The sequence below is a fragment of the Zingiber officinale genome, chromosome 4A (assembly GCF_018446385.1).
Source record: "Zingiber officinale cultivar Zhangliang chromosome 4A, Zo_v1.1, whole genome shotgun sequence".
Classification (NCBI taxonomy): Eukaryota; Viridiplantae; Streptophyta; class Magnoliopsida; order Zingiberales; family Zingiberaceae; genus Zingiber; species Zingiber officinale.
Genome location: NC_055992.1, coordinates 107,937,960 through 107,959,545, shown reverse-complemented (window position 1 = coordinate 107,959,545; position 21,586 = coordinate 107,937,960). Strand labels below are relative to the sequence as shown.

General features: G+C 37.0%; 2 protein-coding genes across 3 annotated transcripts; one reads left to right on the top strand and one right to left on the bottom strand.

Annotated features, from left to right (window-relative positions):
• Positions 1-6,235: 6,235 nt before the first annotated feature.
• On the top strand, positions 6,236-9,956 carry LOC121970498 (threonine dehydratase 1 biosynthetic, chloroplastic-like). Its single transcript, XM_042521261.1, has 9 exons — positions 6,236-6,767; positions 7,199-7,378; positions 7,519-7,788; positions 8,072-8,278; positions 8,363-8,611; positions 8,691-8,764; positions 8,847-8,964; positions 9,358-9,492; positions 9,602-9,956. The coding sequence occupies exons 1-9, from the start codon at positions 6,291-6,293 to the stop codon at positions 9,740-9,742; spliced, it is 1,851 nt and encodes a 616-aa protein (XP_042377195.1). The 5' UTR covers positions 6,236-6,290; the 3' UTR covers positions 9,743-9,956.
• Positions 9,957-11,992: 2,036 nt separating this feature from the next.
• On the bottom strand, positions 11,993-17,339 carry LOC121970497 (DEAD-box ATP-dependent RNA helicase 37-like). 2 transcript variants are annotated; one of them, XM_042521260.1, is made up of 8 exons: positions 17,210-17,339; positions 16,189-17,118; positions 15,998-16,081; positions 14,520-14,762; positions 13,484-13,651; positions 13,262-13,375; positions 12,460-12,926; positions 11,993-12,213 (listed from the first exon to the last, which is right to left on the bottom strand). In XM_042521260.1, the coding sequence occupies exons 2-8, from the start codon at positions 16,960-16,962 to the stop codon at positions 12,144-12,146; spliced, it is 1,920 nt and encodes a 639-aa protein (XP_042377194.1). In that variant the 5' UTR covers positions 16,963-17,118; positions 17,210-17,339; the 3' UTR covers positions 11,993-12,143. The 2 variants fall into 2 exon arrangements, with proteins under 2 accessions (XP_042377194.1, XP_042377193.1); XM_042521259.1 differs by lacking the exon at positions 11,993-12,213 and having other exon boundaries at positions 12,221-12,926.
• Between the last annotated feature and the right edge of the window lie 4,247 nt (positions 17,340-21,586).

The following is a 21,586-nucleotide window of genomic DNA, read 5'->3' as shown; positions in this document are numbered from 1 at the left end:
AAATATCATCTGGTCCAACGACTTTTCCATTGTGCATCTCATTTAAAATTTGTTTTACTTCTAAAGTTTGAATTCTATGATAAAAATTAAAATTTCTATGCTCATTTGACCTAATTAAATTACCTAAGTTAAGTTGGTCACCTAAACCTTCATTAAAAAGTTGATAAAAATACTTCTTCCACCGTTCTTTTATTTCTCCATCGTTTACTAATATCATACATTTTATTTGGCTAAGATCTCTTGTTTTTCTTTCTCTCACTTTAGCCATTCTATAAATGTCTCTTTCCCCTTCTTTTGTATCCAATTTTTTATATAACCGTTCAAAAGTTTCATTTTTTTCTTTACTCACTACTTTTTTAGCTTCTTTCTTGGTTATTGTATATTTTTTTAAGTTTTCCTCGTTCTTACAAATATATAATTCCTTATAAGTTATTCATTTTTCCTTCGCCTTCTCTTGTACTTTCTCATTCCACCACCAAGATTCTTTACTTAGTGGTGCATATTCCTTTGACTCACCGAGTACACTCTTAGCTACTATTTTCAACTTTGATACCATTTTATCCCATGTTGTATTAGAATCATCGTATATTTCACCTAATGCTTGTACTGCTACCTTCTCCTTAAATATATGTTGCTTCCCATCCTTTAACTTCCACCACTTAATTCTAGGAATTGTATATATTTTCTTTCTATTGATACTATATTTGAGGCGTATATCTAACACTACTATCCTATGTTGGGTAGTTAAGCTTTCTCCATGGATGACTTTGCAATCTTTACAAATCTTTCTATCCTTCTTTCTAACCATAGGAAAGTCAATTTGCGATTTATTATTCCCACTTTTGAATGTGACTAAGTGTTCTTCCCTTTTCTTAAAAAACGTATTAGCTAATATAAGGTCATATGCTATCGCAAAATCTAATATAGTTTTCCCTTCCTCATTCCTCGTTCCAAACCCATAACTCCCATGTACTCTCTCATATTCCTCATTTTTCACTCCGACATGCCCATTTAGATTACCTCCTATTAAAATCATTTCATTTGGTGGAATATTTTGTAATATTTCATCTAAGTCCTCCCAAAACCTTGATGTGGTAGCTTCATCTAATCCTACTTGTGGTGCATATACGTTAATTATGTTTATAGTTTCTTTTGTCACTATTATCTTAAGGGCTATAATTCTATCCCCTTTTCTAACTACTCTTACAACTTCATCTTTTAACAAACTATCTACAATAATACCCACTTCATTTCTTGCTTTACTCTTTCCAGTGTACCATAACTTAAAACCCGAGTTTTCTATCATTTTTGCCTTCTCACCTGTCCATTTTATCTTTTGTACACACAAAATACTAATTTTTCTTCTAATCATCATATCTACTACCTCCATTGATTTACTAGTGAGAGTTCCCATATTCCATGTTCCAAATCTTAGATTATTAGTTGTTCTATCATATTTGTTCTTATCTAACCTATGGTGTGAGAACTCTTGCATATTTAACACTACACCCAAGTTCTCATGGAGATGTAGCGGTCCTTGCTCAGACGTTACAGTCGAACCCGAACTCTTGCATGTTTATCACTACACCTGAGTTTTGGAGATGTAGCGGTCCTTGCCGAGACGTTATAATCGGTCCCTATAACGCGTTCCTTCCGGGGAACAATCTAGCATTAGCACAATAGTTTAATGGATTCATTCATTGAGTATTTGCCATAGTTTGACGCTGGCTAGCAACCTAACACAACCCTCCTCCTTTATCCGGGCTTGGGAGCGGCCATGACCGGTCGTCATGGGTGGAGTTTTCTTGGGTTCTTAGTCGATCTAGAGACTAGCACCAATACTCTTAGTCCGCAGTCTCTGCATCATACAGTTTCAAATTTGTTATGGTCGATGCTGCTGTTACTTGATGATGTCATTGAATAGCAACCTAATACTCAAAGAAGTAAAATTTGACAAAATTAAGCTAAATAGTTGCAATTTCCATAAGTAATGGAAAATCACTCATTTTTATTAAAAAAATTGATAAAATTCACTCAAAACAACCCCAACTTACATAAAATACCAAAATTCACTCAAACAGTATAAATTTGGACAAAGAGAGCATTATACGTATATCTATATTTGCAAGAACAATAATACTTAAATTCAACAAAATTTAATTAAAACCCGTACAAATAAGGGCAAAAAGATATAGAACAGACATAACCACAACTATTCAATAAAAGCCCTAAAATGCTACCCCAAAACAATCTCATACCTACTGGTTGTTGCAACGGAGCTGCGACAACAGTGGACCTCAGAGACTGTTAGAATGTATACTAAAAGCCTAGCTTTTGGTATAAACATTTATCTAGAAATAAGAATCACATTGGTCAAATGACTACATTTATGATAAATGTAGTTGTTCAATTAATTTATATTGTAGATAATATGGTGTGTGGTGTCACACACAGAGGATCATGTTATCAGTACCTTATAAATTATAAATAGTAGCTCACGACCATGATGGAAAGGAACAAACCATTGGAAGGTCGTAGTGTAATTAAGTATTAGTTTATCTTAACTATATAACTACACTAGTACACTTAGAGTGTATTGAGTAGGACCATTAGAGGTCGTTTCTTTTATACTGACTTTATAAAGGAACAAAGACCTCAGTTATTATGGAAGTGTGTGCTCTTAATCCTAATATAATAACAAGCACATATATTTGATATTTATTTCTTTAATTTATCAATGGGTGAGATTTAGTTCGATAAATCAATAAGCCCGATAAATTGAAAAATGATATCACTTATAGTGTGTGTTGTTGATTATAGAAGGAAACTGTGTCCTAGTAATCTAGGTTGAGAATGTCCCCAAGAGGAGCTCATAAGGATTGTCATGTTAAACCCTGTAGGTGGACTTAGTCCGACATGACGATGAAGTTGAGTGGTACTACTCTTTGAGCTAGATATTAATTAAGTGAGTTGTTAGTAACTTACTTAATTAGTGGACATTTGTTATCTTAAACACAGGGAGACTAACACACTCATAATAAGAAGGAGCCCAAAAATGTAATTTGGGATTGGTGCGGTAGTTCAATAATAGTTCTCTAGTGGAATGAATTATTATTGATAAAATTAAGTTGTGTGTTCGGGGCGAACACGGGATGCTTAATTTTATCGGGAGACCAAAACCAATTCCTCCTCTTGGTCCCTATCGTAACCTCTTATTTATAGAGTACTATACCCACCTATACCCACCTTCTATACCCACCTAAAGGGGGTCGGCCAAGCTAGCTTGGGGATCAAGCTAGGGCCGGCCTAAGCATGGTTTATGAGTGGCCGGCCCTAGCTTGAACCCAAGCTAAAGGGGGCCGACCCTAATGAAATTAAAAAGAATTTTAATTTTAATTTTTCTTATGTGGAAGATATAATTTATTGGAGAGAATTAAAATTAAAATATCTCTCTTAAAAGGATCTACAAAAGATTAAAGAAAGAGATTAGATCTCTTTCCTTATTTGTAGATTGGAAAGATATTTTATTTTTTCTCTTTGTAAAATTATTCACATGTTGAAAAATAAAATTATAGAAATTTCTTTTTATCAACCATGAAGGGATTTTTGAAGAGAAATTTTAATTTTAAAATTTCTGGAAACAAATTAGGAAGTTTTATTTTGTTGATTGAAACTCTCCTAATTTGTCTATTTGAGGTGGCCGGCCGTGATTAATGGATTAAGAAATTTTATTTAATTTTTCTTGATTAATTGTTGTCAAGGAAAGTTAAGGAAATTTTATTATAAATAAATTTCCTTATTTGCCAAAGCCAAGGAATATAAAAGAAGGGGTGGGGGTGCCTTCATGGGGGACAACCTCTATTATTCTCTCCCTCTTTTCCTTGGTATTGTGGCCGGCCAACCTCTCTCCCTCTCTTCCTCTTTGTGGTGGCCGAAACTCTTCCATTGCTTGGAGCTTTTGTGGTGGCCGGATACTACTTGGAGAAGAAGAAGAAGAAGGAGAGAAAGCTTGCATCCCTTGGAGTCTTGGTTGGTGTTTTCTCTTCATCCTTGGTGAAGCTCTTGATTTGGCCGAACCTAGCAAGGAGGAGAAGAAGGTGTGTTGGTGGTTTCTCATCTCGGAAAATCGTTGCCCACACAACGTCCGAGGTTAGAAGAGGAATACGGTAGAAGATCAAGAGGTCTTTCTAAAAGGTATAACTAGTATTTTTCCTTTCCGCATCATACTAGTTATTTTTTGAAATAATACCAAATACAAGAGGCTTACGATTCTAGTATTTCGAATTTATTTTCGAAGTAGTGTTCTTATGTTTATTTCTTTTCCTTGTGATTTGATTGTTCCTTTCGGTTAACCTAAAGTTATTTTAGGAAATTAAATATTAGCTTTCCATAAAAGGTTTTGTCTAGTCGGTGGTGGTTGCTCCCATATCCAAGAAGGCCATGTGTCTCGCCACGTCAGTACTGGGAACCAATTATGGAAATTAATATTTAATGGAATTAATAACTTAAGGTGATTTGGGTCAAACATGTTAAGTTCCGCAGGAGATCCAAGTCAAAACCTAAAAGAACAAATAGATTAAGTTTTGGATCAAACGTGTTAAGTTCCGCAGGCGATCCAAAATTTAATTTAAAAGAACACATGGTAGCTAGGAAAAGGTTCAGACCTTTGTACAAAATTTTTGTACAGTGGAACCTCTGGGTTTTCCGAGTAGCAACCAACAAGAGACGTGACGACTGTTGGAGTTGGAGTGATGAAATCCGAATTTAGGGCACCTTCTGCAGGATTTTGGAGCTGGAGTGATGACGACGGAGAACCACAATGACGGAGTTGCAGCTAACCATCGTCAAAACCAATCGGGTAAATGGAAGGTCTTATTTTTGGTGGAGCATCGTCATTGGCTAAAATTAATCTTTTAGGGTACCTTTGAGATTCTAGAGCTGGAGTCGACGAAGCAAGTGATGCTGGAGTCGACGAAAGGAGAGGATGAGAAGTTAACGGATTAATAGGGATGTAAATGAGTCGAACCGAGCCGAACAATATTAGGCTCGAGCTCGGTTCGTTTAAGTTATATTCGGGCTCGAGCTTGGCTCGAGCTCGAATCGAGCTTTTATCACAAGACTCGAGCTCGGCTCGTTTTAGAATTATCATGCTCGTGAACAGTTCGAGCTCGGCTCGTTATTAGCTCGATTATCAAAGTTAATGAGCCTAACTCATTAAGCGAGCTCGGGCTCGTTTTCGGGTTCGTTTAGAATTCTTTTTTGGCTCATTTTAGAGCTCGTTTTTTGGCTCATTTTAAAGTTCATTTTAAGGTTTGTTTTAGAGCTTATTTTTTTGGCTCGTTTTAGAGCTCGTTTTTTTGGCTCATTTTAAAGTTCATTTTCAGGCTCGTTTTAGAGCTCATTTTTTGACTCGGTTTAAGGCTCGTTTTAGAGCTCATTTTTTGGCTCGTTTTAGAGCTCGTTTTTTTGCTCAGTTTAAGGCTCATTTTTTTTGCTCGCGAGCCTATAAATGAACATGTTCGCGAGCTCATGAGCCGAATATCCTTAAGCTCGAGCTCGGCTCGATAAAACTGTCGAGCTCGAAATCAAGCTCGAGCTCGGCTCGATAACGAATGAACTCGAACAAGCTTTTTACCGAATCAAACTCTGAATAGCTCGCGAATCATTTAGTTCATTTACATCCCTACGGATTAAGGAAATTCAAACTAGGAGGAAAGCCGACGGAGCATCGAAGTTGTTTGGGAAGGAGAAAAGAATTAGTAAATTTCATCTAAAATGATGTTTTATTTTTTTTCAATTATCGTTTAACTATGGGATGGGGATAAAAAGGTGTTGAGATAGAAATCTGAACTCTTTTGATAGTATATATATATATATATATATATATAATGGGATGCGGATAAAAAGGTATATATATATATATATAACACTAATGGGATGCGGATAAAAAGGTGTTGAGATAGAAATCTGAACTCTTTTGATAGTATATATATATATATATATATATATATATATATATGGGTAATGCTGTGGCATCGAGAGATCTGGAGATCCCACGATTGAATATATATACATCGAGAGATCTGGAGATCCCACGATTGAATATATAATAGTATATATATATATACCATTGTTGAATTACAGTTCAGCAGACATCATACAATGAAATTAAAAGTAGGAAGAGGCATTTCAAAAAAAATAAACTGTCAGGGGGTGAAATGAAAAGATTCTCTTGATACGCCGAACCTAATTGTTCGCCGAACGCCCCGATCCATCTCAAGCTCGGTGACATGGAATCTCTCGCCGCCCTCCGCCCTTCGCGCCTTCCCCCGCCCTCGAAGCTGCCGCTGGCTGGGGGAGCACGCCTTGCCACCTCCTTCCGCTTCCACCACCTTTGCCCATCTATCCACGCCGACTCGCTGAGAGGTCGACTGCTCGAGGTTGCCGCCGTCTCCTCATCTTCGTCGGCCGGCTTCAGTACTCAGCCGGATGCAACATCCCTTTCCCCTCCCCTCAAGAGGGTCTCGGTGGATTCTCTGCAGTACGAAAGCGGCTACCTTGGGGGCATTTCTGAGAAAACTTATCCATCGTCTGCGTTAGCGGCCGACGTTGGTCAAAACGGGGCGTTGAATCCTATGGAGTATCTAACCAGTATTTTGACCTCGAAGGTTTATGATGTGGCGATCGAGTCGCCGCTGCAACGAGCGACGAAATTGTCTGCGAGACTTGGAGTAGATCTCTGGCTTAAGAGAGAGGACTTGCAACCGGTAAAAAAAGTCTTTTTAATCCTTGGATGAAAGTTACTTTTCTCCGTTTCTTATATGAGAGTATCCTATAACTCCTGTGATGCTCAGTATATGAAAGAAGATAGAAAATTGAGAACATAGATATTGTGTCACGACCCAAAGGTCATAAATTCACAATTTATGACCTAAAACTATTAATTATCCACGATCAGATTTACAAATATCATAAATTCAAGAGAAGGGAAAAAGGAAAAATAATGGAGATTATATGATATCAAAAAAATGGAACGGGTTGGGAAGGAAATAGTAAAGATAGAGTTTTCAAAATCGTATCAAAAAGACTGTTTAATCTTTAACTTGCAGCAATTATACTTTTGAAACTCCCACTTTGCAGCTTCCTTTTTGGATATTCCTATGTAGATGCACTAATACGCTCAACTGTGGGAATGCAGGTGTTCTCCTTCAAGTTGCGAGGAGCCTACAATATGATGGCTAAACTTCCTCGGGAGCAATTAGATAGAGGAGTCATTTGCTCATCTGCTGGCAATCATGCACAGGGTGTTGCTTTGGCTGCTCAGAAACTAGGATGTAATGCAGTAATTGTAATGCCAGTGACCACACCTGAAATCAAGGTGTCTACTTGCTTGGATATTTAGCATTTTTCAGCAATGCACTTTCATTTAAAAGAAAATATCATGCTTTATATTTCATTTCTTAGCATCTGTATAATTGCATGTACCTCTCTCTTACCCTACTTTGTGATGTGTTTTAGTGGCGTTCAGTTGAGAGGTTAGGTGCAACTGTCATCCTAAAGGGGGATTCATATGATGAAGCACAAACATATGCAAAGCAATGTGGAGAGGAGGAAGACCGTACATTCATACCCCCTTTTGATCATCCTGATGTTATTGCAGGTCAGGGAACTATTGGGATGGAAATCATTCGCCAAATGAGTGGTCCTATACACGCAATATTTGTACCGGTCGGTGGTGGTGGGTTAATAGCAGGAATTGCTGCTTATGTAAAACGGGTCCTCCCAGAGGTGTGTGCTTGTTCTGAATTATCGTGATCTTAGTCTGTTTTATATCCTCTACTTCACGGTGCCTTAAATTGTTAATGTTTTTTATTTCAATATTTTTGAACAAAAGATCTGTATTTTTACTCAAAATTAGATTTCTTTTACTTATATGAAGTTTTCTGCTTAGGTCTTAAGTTTTCTGCTTGTGGATTGTACAAATGTCCTTAAGTAGTCCCATCACTAAAAATGGATCCAAACAATGAATGATGCTCCTGGAGAGATTCAGTCAGTCGAAATTTGTCTGCAGGTAAAGATCATTGGAGTAGAACCTTCTGATGCAAATGCAATGTCATTATCTCTATTTCATGGGGAGAGAATTATGCTAGAACAAGTGGGAGGATTTGCAGATGGTGTGGCTGTAAAAGTGGTTGGAGAAGAGACATTCCATTTGTGCAGGGAACTAGTTGATGGAGTGGTTCTTGTTGGTCGTGATGCCATTTGTGCATCCATAAAGGTCCTATACCTGTCCCGCTTATGAGTATTGCTCATAATGATTATTTTGAAGTTAAGATTTTGAGAAATACCAAATGTGATATAGGATATGTTTGAGGAGAAAAGAAGCATACTAGAACCAGCTGGTGCTCTTGCTCTAGCTGGGGCAGAGGCCTATTGCAGATACTATGGTTTGAAAGGTGAAGCTGTTGTTGCTATAACAAGTGGTGCAAACATGAATTTTGACAGACTGAGAATTGTGACTGAACTTGCTGATGTTGGTCGCAAACGAGAGGCTGTTTTGGCAACCAATCTACCAGAGGAGAAAGGGAGTTTTAAGAAATTCTGTGAATTGGTATGTATGACTATATTCTACATCACAATTTGTTTTAAAGCTAAATTTTGATTTTTGATTTAAAAACCTTCGTCTGTAGGTTGGTCCTATGAACATTACAGAGTTCAAGTACAGATATGATTCACGTAAAGAAAATGCTCTTGTTCTTTATAGGTATGCCCATAATTAGCTTATGATAAGAAAAGTAATGAAACTTGTTTGGTTTTCACTTAATTAATGAATATTGTTATTGCAGTGTTGGTGTTCATATTGATTCTGAACTTGCAGCAATGGTGCTTAGAATGGAGCACGCCCAACTTAAAACTTTTAACCTCACCAATGATGACTTGGCAAAAGATCATCTTAGATACTTTGTATGTATCTCGTCTTACCATTGCTTTGGCATTTACAACCTGTTTTGAAACTTAGAAGTACATTTTATTGTTCTAAGTTATAACTGCATACTGTTGAATGGTGATGTTATCTTTTGTATCTTCAGTTCACATAGATATTTAGTTTAATATTGTTGAAGTCCAAAAGAGAGTACCAATCCCAACTAAAGGCTCTTAGGTGAGTATCTCTTGACATTTGAGTATATCACTATCAGAGCACTTTAACACACCAGACTTCAGGATTCACAATCATTGAAAGAGAGATAATAAATTAGCTTGGTTGTTTCCCTCTGCAGTCTAAAATAGTGTGCTATGTGCCTATGGAATTATAATAATTATCATTTTAATGTATTTTAAATTATATATTTTTTCCAGATGGGTGGGCGATCAAATGTTCAAAATGAAATACTGTGTCGATTTATATTCCCAGAGAGACCAGGTGCTCTAATGAAATTCTTAGACTCCTTCAGTCCCCGTTGGAACATAAGCTTGTTCCATTATCGAGCACAGGTACACTGCGTTGCTTCATCTGAGAGGTTCCTTGATTGATTCAACTTTTAGAGTTAGCATTCTTGTGTCATCACACTCTATATTTAATTGTTTCTCTTATGGTATATAGGGCGAAACCGGCGCAAATGTACTGGTCGGCATTCAAGTTCCAGGAGAGGATCTGGAAGAATTCAAGAACCGTGCCGAGAATGTTGGCTACGAGTATACATATCAGATGAACAATGAGGCCTATCGTCTGTTGATGCAGTGAGCATACCTTCGGTGCGCAGGCGAAGTTCTTATAGTGAAAGTTTGGTTGGAATATTCAATTATAACTTTGAAGTTTGTTGTCACAATTATATTATAGTTTGGAAGTTTGTGGGCAACGTTCTTACCCTAGTCTATGTATTGTTGATTAATCTTCTCTGGTGGACTTTTAGGATTACAAACTTTTATCAAATATAAAAATTAAGAATTACAATGTCTGTTATTCGATTCCAGTCGAAAAAATAAATTGGAAATTATCATTTTGTTCAACGTTAATCGAATTACAACATGTTTGGTTTAGAGGCATAAGGATGGGGAATATGAATAATAATTATTGATTGTCATTGTTAATATTTAGATTATAAGAATAGGAATACAAATAAGGGAATGAATCATTATAATTGAATAATGATTTATTCCTGTGTCTCTTTCCCTCAACCAGTCATTATTCTATTTTCAAGAATCAAAATATTTTCTTATTTCAAAAATACCTTTGATCTAATATTAATTTTTCCTCTTAATACTAAATAGTCTCGTGCCCCCCTTCATCCGCATCCCTCCGTGTTGCAGCTTCATCTCCTCCGTTAGTCGGCGAAGTGCAAGCTAGTCAGAGTAGTTTTGGCGAAGGAAATCCAACGTCTGAGTCAAGTATACCATGTTGCTACCATCGGCAGTAGCAACCGTCACCTGTAAAGTTGTTCCTAGACGATTACGCCGTCTCCTGCTCCGTCTCTTCCACTGCCACTTCCCCATCCTCTCGACAAGAGAACTCATCCAAATGATGTGAAATAGACGACAACGACCCGAAGAACCTAGATACCATCAGATCTCCCAAGGCCATACAGTTAAAGGTCCTCCAACCAGGACGTAGCTTTTATCTATAAATACTTTACTTCCCCTCTCTTTCCCTTTCTTCCCCTCCCTTCCCCCTTCCATTAGTGAACCTTTGCTCACCTCATCCAAACAGAGGGTTAAACGTAAACCACTGCTCAACAACCATTCCGGCTTATCTACTTATCCCCGATCGGTGAATAACGGACTCGTAGCCTAATCAACAAAGTCGTCGTCCCACCGACCCATAGAGATCTGGAGGAGGAAACAGAAGCAATCCAGCTTTATCACGACGCTCACCAACGCAGCCAATGTAAATCATAAGTTTAGATTCTTTTCTCTCAATGAGGGCCGTAAGGCGGAGGGCGAAATGATAAGAGAAAAAAGAAATGTGCCCAAAAAAAAAAGGAAAAAAAAATAAAACTATTAAAATTATAGATAAAAAAAATCTTATATTAATTATTTTTTAAATCAAAATATGTAAAATCTTATACTACAGTTACCTAAAATGAAAAAAAAAACTCAAATTATTTTTTTAATGTATTAACTAATAAAGATAAAATTGGAAATTGTTTATTCCATTCAAACTGAAAAATAAATTTGATTTGATTTTAAAAAAACAAGAGAAAAATGATTAAAATTTGTTTCATAAACAACAAAATACAAGAAGTGAGTTGCGAGCATGCGATTAAATTATCAGCTTGCTTAAGCCAGCTGAGAAACACAGATGTCGTGCAGCTGGTTTCAGACGAGACACAGCTGCCATGGGCCAAGCAAAAGCGCGAAGATAGCTACAAAACAGAGAAAAAATATTATTTTACAGATTAAATTTAGATTTTTTCCAGCTAATCACAGAGCGTCCAACCAAGCACATAACAAATTTACAGATTGTATTTAGATTTTTACAGCTTGTTTTGTCCACAATCATACATAGAATTCTCCTATAAAAGGCTTCCTCCAATCCCTCTCTTCCTCCCACAATTCCAAGCGAACCTCATTGATTCCCTCTGCATTATTTAAGTTCCTCCTCCTCCTAGTTTTTCCAGTAAAAGGTAACATCAATGGAGGCTTCTTTCAAGCTAAGACTTGTCGCTCTGGCTATGATCGTTGCTACGGCCATCGCCGCTGAGGCCCCTGCTCCTGCACCGACCTCTGCTGCTCCCTCGGCGTCTTCCTCTGCTGCCATGGCAGTCGCCTCTGCAGCCACCCTCGCCTTTGGTTACCTCTTCTACTAAATGACTCGTTTTTTGTGTTTTTGTATAAATATGGATTGGATTGTTATCTTTTCTCATTCGTGTTTATTATCCTTTTTACAATGTAATTCATTTTTATTGCAATAAATAAAGAAAAAAAGTTTTTGTTTATCTGGTGTCAGTTCAGATTTGCAGAGAACCATCAACGTATTCTCTTTACAATAACAAGATTGGGAGACTAAAGAGTTACTAACACTTTAGACAAACGTTCGACAAACTAGGAAAGCAAATAAAAGATAAAACATCACATTAGTAATAATTACTCCTAATCAATCCATCAAAAATGAGGGAGGATAAATAAGGTATTTGGGACGAAGCTAGCTAGTCCCAAGCACTTGCCACTCCTGCACTTCCATATCCGCCTCCATATCCTACAGATGCACCAAAAAAAGTTTTTGTTTATCTGGTGTCAGTTCAGATTTGCAGAGAAACCATCAACGTATTCACTTTACAATAACAAGATTGGGAGACTAAAGAGTTACTAACACTTTAGACAAACGTTCGACAAACTAGGAAAGCAAACAAAAGATAAAACACATCACATTAGTAATAATTACTCCTAATCAATCCATCAAAAATGAGGGAGGATAAATAAGGTATTTGGGATGAAACTAGCTAGTCCCAAGCACTTGCCACTCCTGCACTTCCATATCCACCTCCATATCCTGCAGATGCACCAAATGATCCTCCATAATAATCTCCTCCGCCACCTTTGGTATAGGAGGAATCTCTCCTGAAGTCACGGCCACCGAACCGGGCTCCACCAGACCTTCGATTTCTACCACCCCCACCGCCGCTGTGAGAACGAGCAGCTGCGTAGCGAGTGAGCCATTGCGGCACCTCCTGGTTTGATTCTTGCATTAGCTCAGACAATGACCTAGCTAAGGATGCATTACTGTCGTTGAAGAAGGCAGTGGCAAGGCCCGACTTTCCAGCTCTGCCTGTCCTTCCAATTCGGTGCACGTAGTCGTCGATGTCGTTGGGTAGGTCAAAATTAATAACGTGTGCCACGTGCGGGATGTCCAACCCGCGTGCTGCAACGTCAGTCGCGACAAGAATGGGCGTAGCACCCGTCTTGAAAGATCGCAAAGCTTGCTCCCTTTCCTGAAAGACAACAGAGCTTATGTAAAGCATTTTATCGAACCAAAAGAAAAAACAGCAACTTCAAAAAGGTCAGAATCACTATTAGTCATCTGATATCCAAGGATGATTAGTGCCAATTTTTTCTTCTTTTCTACATGTTAATTTTGCCGTTGAGTGGACAACGATCTGTGCTTTAAAACTTTCATTTTGCATTCCTGAACTAGCTTCTTTATACACTAAAGAATATTAGATAAAGAAAATGTAACAGAGGTAGAAATTAGTCTGTCTCATGGTACAGAATCAACTATTGGAAATAAGAGGAAGATAAAGAAAAATAATGTTAAGTACATATGTACCTGCTGAGTCCTATCTCCATGAATTGTGGTTGCTGGAAACCCATTCATACACAACCAGTGTTCTAAAGAATCAGCTCCTCTTTTTGTCTCCACAAAAACCAACGTCAGAGATTGCTGTGGCAGTTGAAGTAAAAAACGCTAATACTCTAAGAGTACTTAACAATGGCAGACAAAACAATGATATAATTATGGCAAAAAAACACCAAATAGGTCAAGACTTACTTTTCCATGAGCGCCACTCTCTCTTTGGGCATGAATAAGATCCATAAGATGGCTTCTTTTATCAGATTCCGTTACAAATTCCACCCTTTGAACAATCAAATCAGTGCTTGAACCAACTCTCCCAACAGCAAGAAAGATGTACTTATAAAGGAAATCAGAAGCCAACCTCTGCACAAGTAAAATTAATGAAGACAATTTATCAGATTAGTAATTCCTTAATGAGAAAGAGATTAAAAAGAAGACAAAATAAACTCAGAAAAAATACAATACATACCAATAGAAGGCGTATGACCATAAAATGAAATCATATAGACCAACAAGAAATTCATGAGAAGATACAAATAGATATGTAAGAAAATTATGAACAACAGCATACGAGTATACATTTAACAAATATAATAAATTGTTTTCAAGTTTCAAACCATTTCAATTTGAAAATGTACCAAATGCAGCTACAACTGGATATCTCTACTTCAATCTCGTTCACATAGCAATGATTGGCATAGAAAGAAGATATGAGATAATAGTCTGACAATATTTGACAACGCTAGTAAAAATCAACCACTTGTCTGTTCACCCCAACATTGTAGTCAGATATAGTTACCTAATTAGAGATTTACAAAAGTCAACACCTGCTACAGCACTAGTCGCCAAACCATAAATTATAAATCTACAGCTAGCCTTATAGTGCGAGTTTTTGTAATGAAAAGATCACCCAATCAAACATTAGGATGGTTTTAAGCATAAGTCATGAGTTCCCACAGCGACTTTCTATTGTTCTATAATGTGTGTTTGTCTAATCATGGGCCTTTTCATGCAAATCCCATATGTCTTATCTTGCAATGTCTTAGAATTGGAGTTTGACCCACAGCTCAAGCTTACTCAAGCATGACCTTGAGTGGAATGTTAAAATCAACATCAATATAAATCAGTTTCTTTCCAAATGACTTTTCACATATACAATCAAATTTAACAGCAGCATACCAAAATTCAATCACCAAAAGCAATTGTTTATAAAAGAGAGAGAAAGACAAACCTGTATCTCCTTTGGGAAGGTGGCACTGAACAGCATAGTTTGCCTTTGACCACGTGGAGGCATGTCCATCTGTTCCACAATTCTCCTAATTTGTGGCTCAAAGCCCATATCAAGCATTCTGTCAGCCTCATCTAAGGCCAAATATCTAATATGTTGCAAAGAAACTCTAGCCCTCTCCATCAAATCCACCAAACGACCAGGAGTTGCCACAAGTATGTCAACACCCCTTTCTAAGTCTCGCAACTGCAAATATGAATTGTAACAGAAGATGTGTAACACTAAGACCGTGAGGGATAATGTCTTGCCGAAATAGAAAGAAAATATAGCTTTCCATGTTATTCCTCCCTATTTAACGAATTAGATAAAGGGAAATAAGATTTAGAGATACAAGAGATTTGGACAAAAAAATCAATTTTAAAATTAGCACCCGATGCTTCGGTAAATAACTTGCAAAGAATGGACGACAATTGACAAACAACTGCAGGAATGGACCTTTTTCTTGTTCAATTAGACAAACAGTCAAAAAGTAGATAATCAACTGTGGTAAGTAGGAATAACATATACAAAGAATATAATTCGGCAAATAGACCAAAAGGATGGAGATGAATACAACAATCTCCAACTTCTAATGCACATATCTTATTCAGCTTTTGTTTCACTCCTCCCCTTCATGTTTCTAAGTATGCTCATTTCTTTTACCTTTCATGCCATCCTCTACTTCTCTTGACTTCTTATTGATGGCAAGGATGTGCTACTTATGTTATCTTACCTTTTAGTCTGTTTCAATTCCGTCAAGTTTCTTGTTAAATGTCCAAGTATACTAGACTTGAAAGCTTCTGATCCACAACAACAAAAACAGCAAAGAAAAAAGTGAAATACTTTCATCTTGCACTTAGTTTCAAATTAATGTCTAAATGCAGAATGCATTCGACCTTGTCTTGAAAACAAAAGCACAAACCTAACATATGGTATTTGGTAGCAGATTTAACACCTACAAATTGGTGAATATGACGGAATTGGCAATATCCTTTCATGGAAATAATAAAACTTGGCATACGACCATCCATGTTCTCGACCTTTAACTACCCCTTTCTCTTCTCATCTTGGTGCTCCTGTCCAGGCTTCAGCTCTATATGATGCAACTCCGATATGTTTGCAATTTTGTATAATTCATTCCTCTCTGATATTTCCAATTCCACCTAAGTAAACTAAGCCTAAAATTATATCATAGCTCATTCAACTATTAACTCTAAAAGGTATCAATTCTCTATTTTATAGTGTTAGAAAATACAGATATGTATATTACTTTGGTCAGGCAAACACTAGCATGCACCTCTCACTGAATGTGTTATAACAGAGGTCTAGCATTTTTTTTGGAGTGTCGTTAATTCGCTTTCTGACTTTGACTACATTGGTTGAAAAGTTCATCCAACCAAGAATTATCAAAGAAGTATTATCATAAAAGATGGAAGAAGAACCTGCTGATTTATAGGAGCTCCACCATAGGCAACTACTGCTCGAACACCAGTCTGGAAAGAGAACTTTCTGGCCTCCTCATGTATCTGTGATACCAGAAACTTAGGTTAAGAGACCAACCAAATAAGGTAGCAATGGCTAGGGAAAAAAAAAGGTTTTATGAAAAGAGGACTAAAACCCAAAAACTACATACTTGAACAGATAGCTCACGGGTTGGTGACAAAATCAAAGCTAGAGGGAGGGCAGTCCTTGATCCTCTTTGCCTCGGTCCTGGAGGTCCCCTCATGATTGCACTGATGATTGGAAAGCAGAAAGCCGCTGTCTTTCCTGATCCAGTCTGAGCACAGGCCATGAGGTCCCGGCCTGCAAGTGAAATGGGGATTGCATAGCGCTGGACGGGGGTTGGTTTCACATACCTGCACCGCCTGATGTTCTCATTTAGTGTGTCCCCCAAATCAATTTCAGCAAATGTGTTCACAGGTGGGGGCACATTCTCACCACTGGTCTCAACAGGGATGTCTTCATAAGCATCAAAATTGATCCCTGAATTTTCCTTGCTATCAAATGCAACCTCAATGGTCTCATCATCATTCAAAAAAGGGTTCGCCTCACGTTCCTTCCTATTCCCACCACCGCCTCTGGAGTGCCAGCCAGTTCTCGCACCACTAGATCCAGCACGAACCACGTCACGGACGGAACCACCACCCCGGCGGCTCCCACCAGTAGCAGGAGCAGCAGATGCCGATAGCTTTGACGTACCTCCTACTGGAGATGGAGCTGCCGGCGCTGCTGGCGCTGCACAGGACTCAGTAGTCACTGGACGGTTGCGAAGATGAGGAGGCACGTAGGCAGGGCGGCCACCACGGGAAGGGGCAGCGGAGGCGGTGACAACGTTGGCAACGGAGGCGCTGGTCACGGCAGCCGAGTTATCGGCGTCCGCAACTGCATCAGCCCATGACGTTCGCATAATTCAGCAAGCAAATCGCGATCTTTCCAGCCCAAATCAATAAAAGTATCAGATCGGCGCAATTATGGATCTAGATCCCCCACGATCACGCCCCTTAAGCAGCAAGTAAACCAACAGACCAAAACTTCTCGCAAAAACACTGACGAAAAGGGAGTCCTGGGACAAAACGAAGTAGAAAAGAAGACGCAATCAGAGAAAGAACAAACATTGGCTAGGAGGGAGGAAGAAATTAATAAGGACAACATACCAACTGAGAAGCACTCGCAACCGGAGGAGGGAAGCAATCGTCGTCGGAAAATTTGGTGGAAGAGAATCCCTAGTTTATTCGAGCCCGAAAATATAAATAACAAAGCTCGAGCCTAATCACTCTCTTCGTTCGCAAGGTATCCTCTTTTTCAATGTGCCCCCTCCGAGTTTTAAAATCCAAAGCACAACATAAAATAAATATTAATTTTCCATATAATTAAGAAATAATTTTCAATTTTTTCCTTAAAAAAAGGTCACGTTTCTTTATTTAACTAAAAAAAATATCCTAATTTTAAAACTACCAAAAAGAATATCAAAAATAATATTATTTCTTTCCTAATCACTCTCTTCATTCGCAAGGTATCCTCTTTTTCAATGTGCCCCCTCCGAGTTTTAAAATCCAAAGCACAACATAAAATAAAAATTAATTTTCCATATAATTAAGAAATAATTTTCAAATTTTTACTTAAAAAAAAGTCACATTTCTTTATTTATCTGGAAGAGTATCCTAATTTTAAAACTACTTTTCTTTTCTACCCCTCACCTTCTAATGGTCAGTTTATTTAAAAGAGCGGAAACGAAAACTAAGGAAAAAATTTTATAGTGGAAAAGTTTCCATCATTTATTTCATTAAAGTTTTCAAATGGAAAAAAACGTAATCCATCAACGGATAATTTTAGAGTCAAAATTGATCACCTCAAAATCGGACGAAAAGTTGCGGATGAGAAAAAAATTACGCATGTACCCCCTTTTCATTTATAAAATTACACCATATATCTAAAAAATTGACGCATGTACCCTTTTTGACTTACAAAATTACACCATGTACCTAAAAAATGACGCATAAACCCTTTTTTATTATATTACATATATACATCTTTCTCTATCAAGATAAACAAACAATGTAAAGGAAGAGATTTTTTCACCCTTTCTCTTTTCTTCCTCCGAGGATAATTTTCTACTATAAATTCCTTTCCTTTCCTCATCCATGCTTTCGAGTAAACATAGCATAAATCCCCTCTCTCATCATTTTCTAATGCATCCCCTCTATCCAGGATAAAAAACAAAATATATTTTCATATCAAGTCCACTGTTGAATATGTTATAATCTCATATAAGATCCACAGTGAATCAGATATTTTTCATATTAGACTTACTCTAAGTATGATATAGTCCAATATTAAGTCCAGCGTATGTATGATATGGTCCAATATTAGGTCTAACGTGGGATTTAGGAGGTTGGCAGGAGGAATAGGAAGGGAATAATACTATTTTTGATGTTTTTTTTTAGTTTTAAAATTAAGGTATTATTTTGATAAATAAAGAAATATGAGGTTTCCTTTGATAAAAAATGGAATAATTTTTCTTACAATACTAATGTGATCGTGCACACGCTTTATAATAATATATAAATTATTTGGGTCTTTGAAAATCCGAATTATTTGAATTTTCTAGTGTCACCTTTATAAACTAAGAATTAATTATTTGGGTAGATTCGTAGAAAATCCCAACAACAAACTAATGTAACGGACTTCCCTATGCAAAAAATTAATTTAATTTAATATTATACTTATCTTAATAAAAAAACTAAGAAAAGTATATTTTTTAAAATTGTTGGCCTAAAATATTTATAGAAACTTCTTTGATCCTAGTGTTGTCAATTCTAAGATGTGGGACTAAAGAGAATTATATTTTTTTATATAAAACAACCAGTGAAAATTAATGATGAGAAAAATTCATAATAATACGCCGCAGCTGAGTCTCGAACTCTATATCAATGATTGTTTCGCTTATGGAATTACTAATAAACCTTAGAATTATTTTTAAAGTGAATAGAAAAAAGGACAATAACGTAAATTCATTTTAGGCTTCACTAAAATTAGTTAGTAAAGAAGAGATATTTTTAATAAAATAGTAAAATAAATGAGGTAAAAATCAAAAATCGCAGTTTTTTTTTGCACTCTCACGTGAGCGCCCCTTTTCTATTGTTTAATTATGAAAAATGGCCCATCAGTCCTGGTTAAATAATACAACGTGTCAGATATGTGATTAAATATTATTAACTCAAGTCACACGTATTACATTTTAAATTCATCAGTGAATTATATAAATATAATAAATCTATATCTTAATAATTAAGAAATCAAAATTACTACTACATGGTGGCAAAATTACTACTCCATGAATATTATTGAGTTGGACACATTTAAGTCATAGTTAATATGATTTATAACTGCATGAATATGACTTAATAGAGAAGTTTAAATGGTAGCAGTTATAGTTTTATAACTATTATAACGTGATGAACCTACTAAATTTATATTATAATAGCCATCATTTTATGATGATTACGATATAAATATTTTTGAATAGCGTAAGTATGTGTTATAGCAATGATCTATCTGAAAATCTTAGAGATGACAAGTTAGGGATGTGGCTGCTATATTAATTGAATGTACACTCTGCTCCACTCTGCAATACAAGAAATGTCAGTGCTGAGCAAGGAAAGGGGTCCCGACGTTGACCTTCCGACACTCAAGTAAGTCACTGGAAAGAGGAAAAAGATGGAGCAACAGTAGACACAGATGTGAATAATGAATAACGCGTAACTCCGCTGGTGTATAAACCCCCCTTTATATAGTGCCCCAGTAGACGACGTGCATGCTTCTCGAGGTGTAGACATGTTCTCCAATTGGTCGTGGGCACGTTTTTCAATTTATCCTATGAAAAGACCTGTTGGGAAAGTATTTCAGACACTATACTCTAACAGAGTATGCATATTCCTAACAAAACAGTAGAAGCTTCCATCGTGCGATCCGTCTGTTGACCATGCCTCGTGTCAGCAGCACTATCTCCCAAAAGGATATCCTGAGATACGTCAGTAATCTCGCTGATCGGTTGAGCGGAGAAGCCGCTCTGCTAGGGGCACCTCCGCTCGATCAGAGTAGGATGCTCTTCCCTGCAATGATTTAACTTGATAGCTTGCTTCCGCCCGACCGGGCTAACATTTCGGTCGTCCCAACACTCCTCTGCTCCATAATAAGCGTTTGATGATCTTAGCTGCACGGGGGCGTTCTGCTTGGACCACCTCTTTGCCGATCGGGCAGTTCATACTTGATTGCCTACTGCAAGAGAGCTCTGCTCGACCCTCCTTCGGTGAGCTAGCCCGTTGGTTCTCTAGCGTTGATCTCCTTAACTTTGACCTCCACGTCGACTGCTCTCTCCATCCTTTGACTCACACTTAATGGGCTCCCTTTATCACTGCATCAAGTAGCATAACAATGTTTCATAGCCATTACAATATTTATAGCATCTACAGTTTCATAGTTGTACGCTATAATATTTATAGCAACTATAAAACTATAATTATTACAATATTTATAGCAGCTATAAAACTGTAGTTGCTACAACATAGACTTATCATGTTCATATAATTGCCCGATCGATTCAGGATTGAATATATGTGACAGGAAATAATAATGTCAAATAGTTATAACAAAAAGGTCATGTGAAGAGAGGTAAATCACAGAATTATCTCATAACCTAAGGCGGAGGGACTCTATGTTTGGAGGGTGGCCCCCCAATCTATGAGGACGAGGAAAATATCCTAAAAAATATGCTCGCCTTGGCGACGGTGAACCGGTCACATCGCTGACCTGCCCCCCATTTATGAGGATGAGGAAAATGTCCTCAGAAATACACTCGCCTCGCCAGCAACGAACTGATTACATCGCCGACCAAAGTCGTCTCGCTGAGTCACTAGTGCCTTGTATTGCTCTATCATCCCTCCTTCATATTAGATATTGCATATTGATGTATTATTTGATGTAAATATGGTATATTTAAATGTTATTGTTATATATAATAAATAATTGATTTTTCTTGAGTTTGTTATGATCTAGTCCCGACTCTATTATTGTTTATAATCAATCGCTAACCTGCTTAAAATTGATCTTTTATCATATTATAGTAAGTTTGTCATATTTTAGTCAACTAAATTCTCTTAGGGATAATAATAATATTAAATAGTATATAAGAGGATAGTTATGTGATTTTATAAGTAATAATGAATTGGATCCTCTTTGATAAAAAAAAAAAGAATTAAGAGAGACCATTCGAATAAAAAATCGATTATTACACTACATTATCTAAACATAAAGATAATAAATTATTTTTCAAAAAAAATCTCCAGTTCATCCCTTCTGACTTTGCCAATCATATAGTGATTTAAATTTTAATTGTCTAACATATAACACAATCTCCCCTGTAAGCTGTGTGATCTTTGTTTTTCAAGATAGTTTTGTAAAAAATAGAAAGGATAGCAAAGTCGGCAAAAATATCCTTCATGTGTTGGACCGTTTAATTTTCTAATTTACAT

Coding starts and splice junctions, on each gene's coding strand:
- LOC121970497 (XM_042521260.1), bottom strand. CDS start 16,962: ATGCGAACGTCATGGGCTGATGCAGTTGCGGACGCCGATAACTCGGCT. Junction 14,763..15,997: donor GAGCTCCTATAAATCAGCAG/GTTCTTCTTCCA, acceptor TCATATTTGCAG/TTGCGAGACTTAGAAAGGGG. Junction 13,376..13,483: donor AGAGTGGCGCTCATGGAAAA/GTAAGTCTTGAC, acceptor CAACTGCCACAG/CAATCTCTGACGTTGGTTTT.
- LOC121970498 (XM_042521261.1), top strand. CDS start 6,291: ATGGAATCTCTCGCCGCCCTCCGCCCTTCGCGCCTTCCCCCGCCCTCG. Junction 7,789..8,071: donor TAAAACGGGTCCTCCCAGAG/GTGTGTGCTTGT, acceptor ATTTGTCTGCAG/GTAAAGATCATTGGAGTAGA. Junction 8,765..8,846: donor AATGCTCTTGTTCTTTATAG/GTATGCCCATAA, acceptor TTGTTATTGCAG/TGTTGGTGTTCATATTGATT.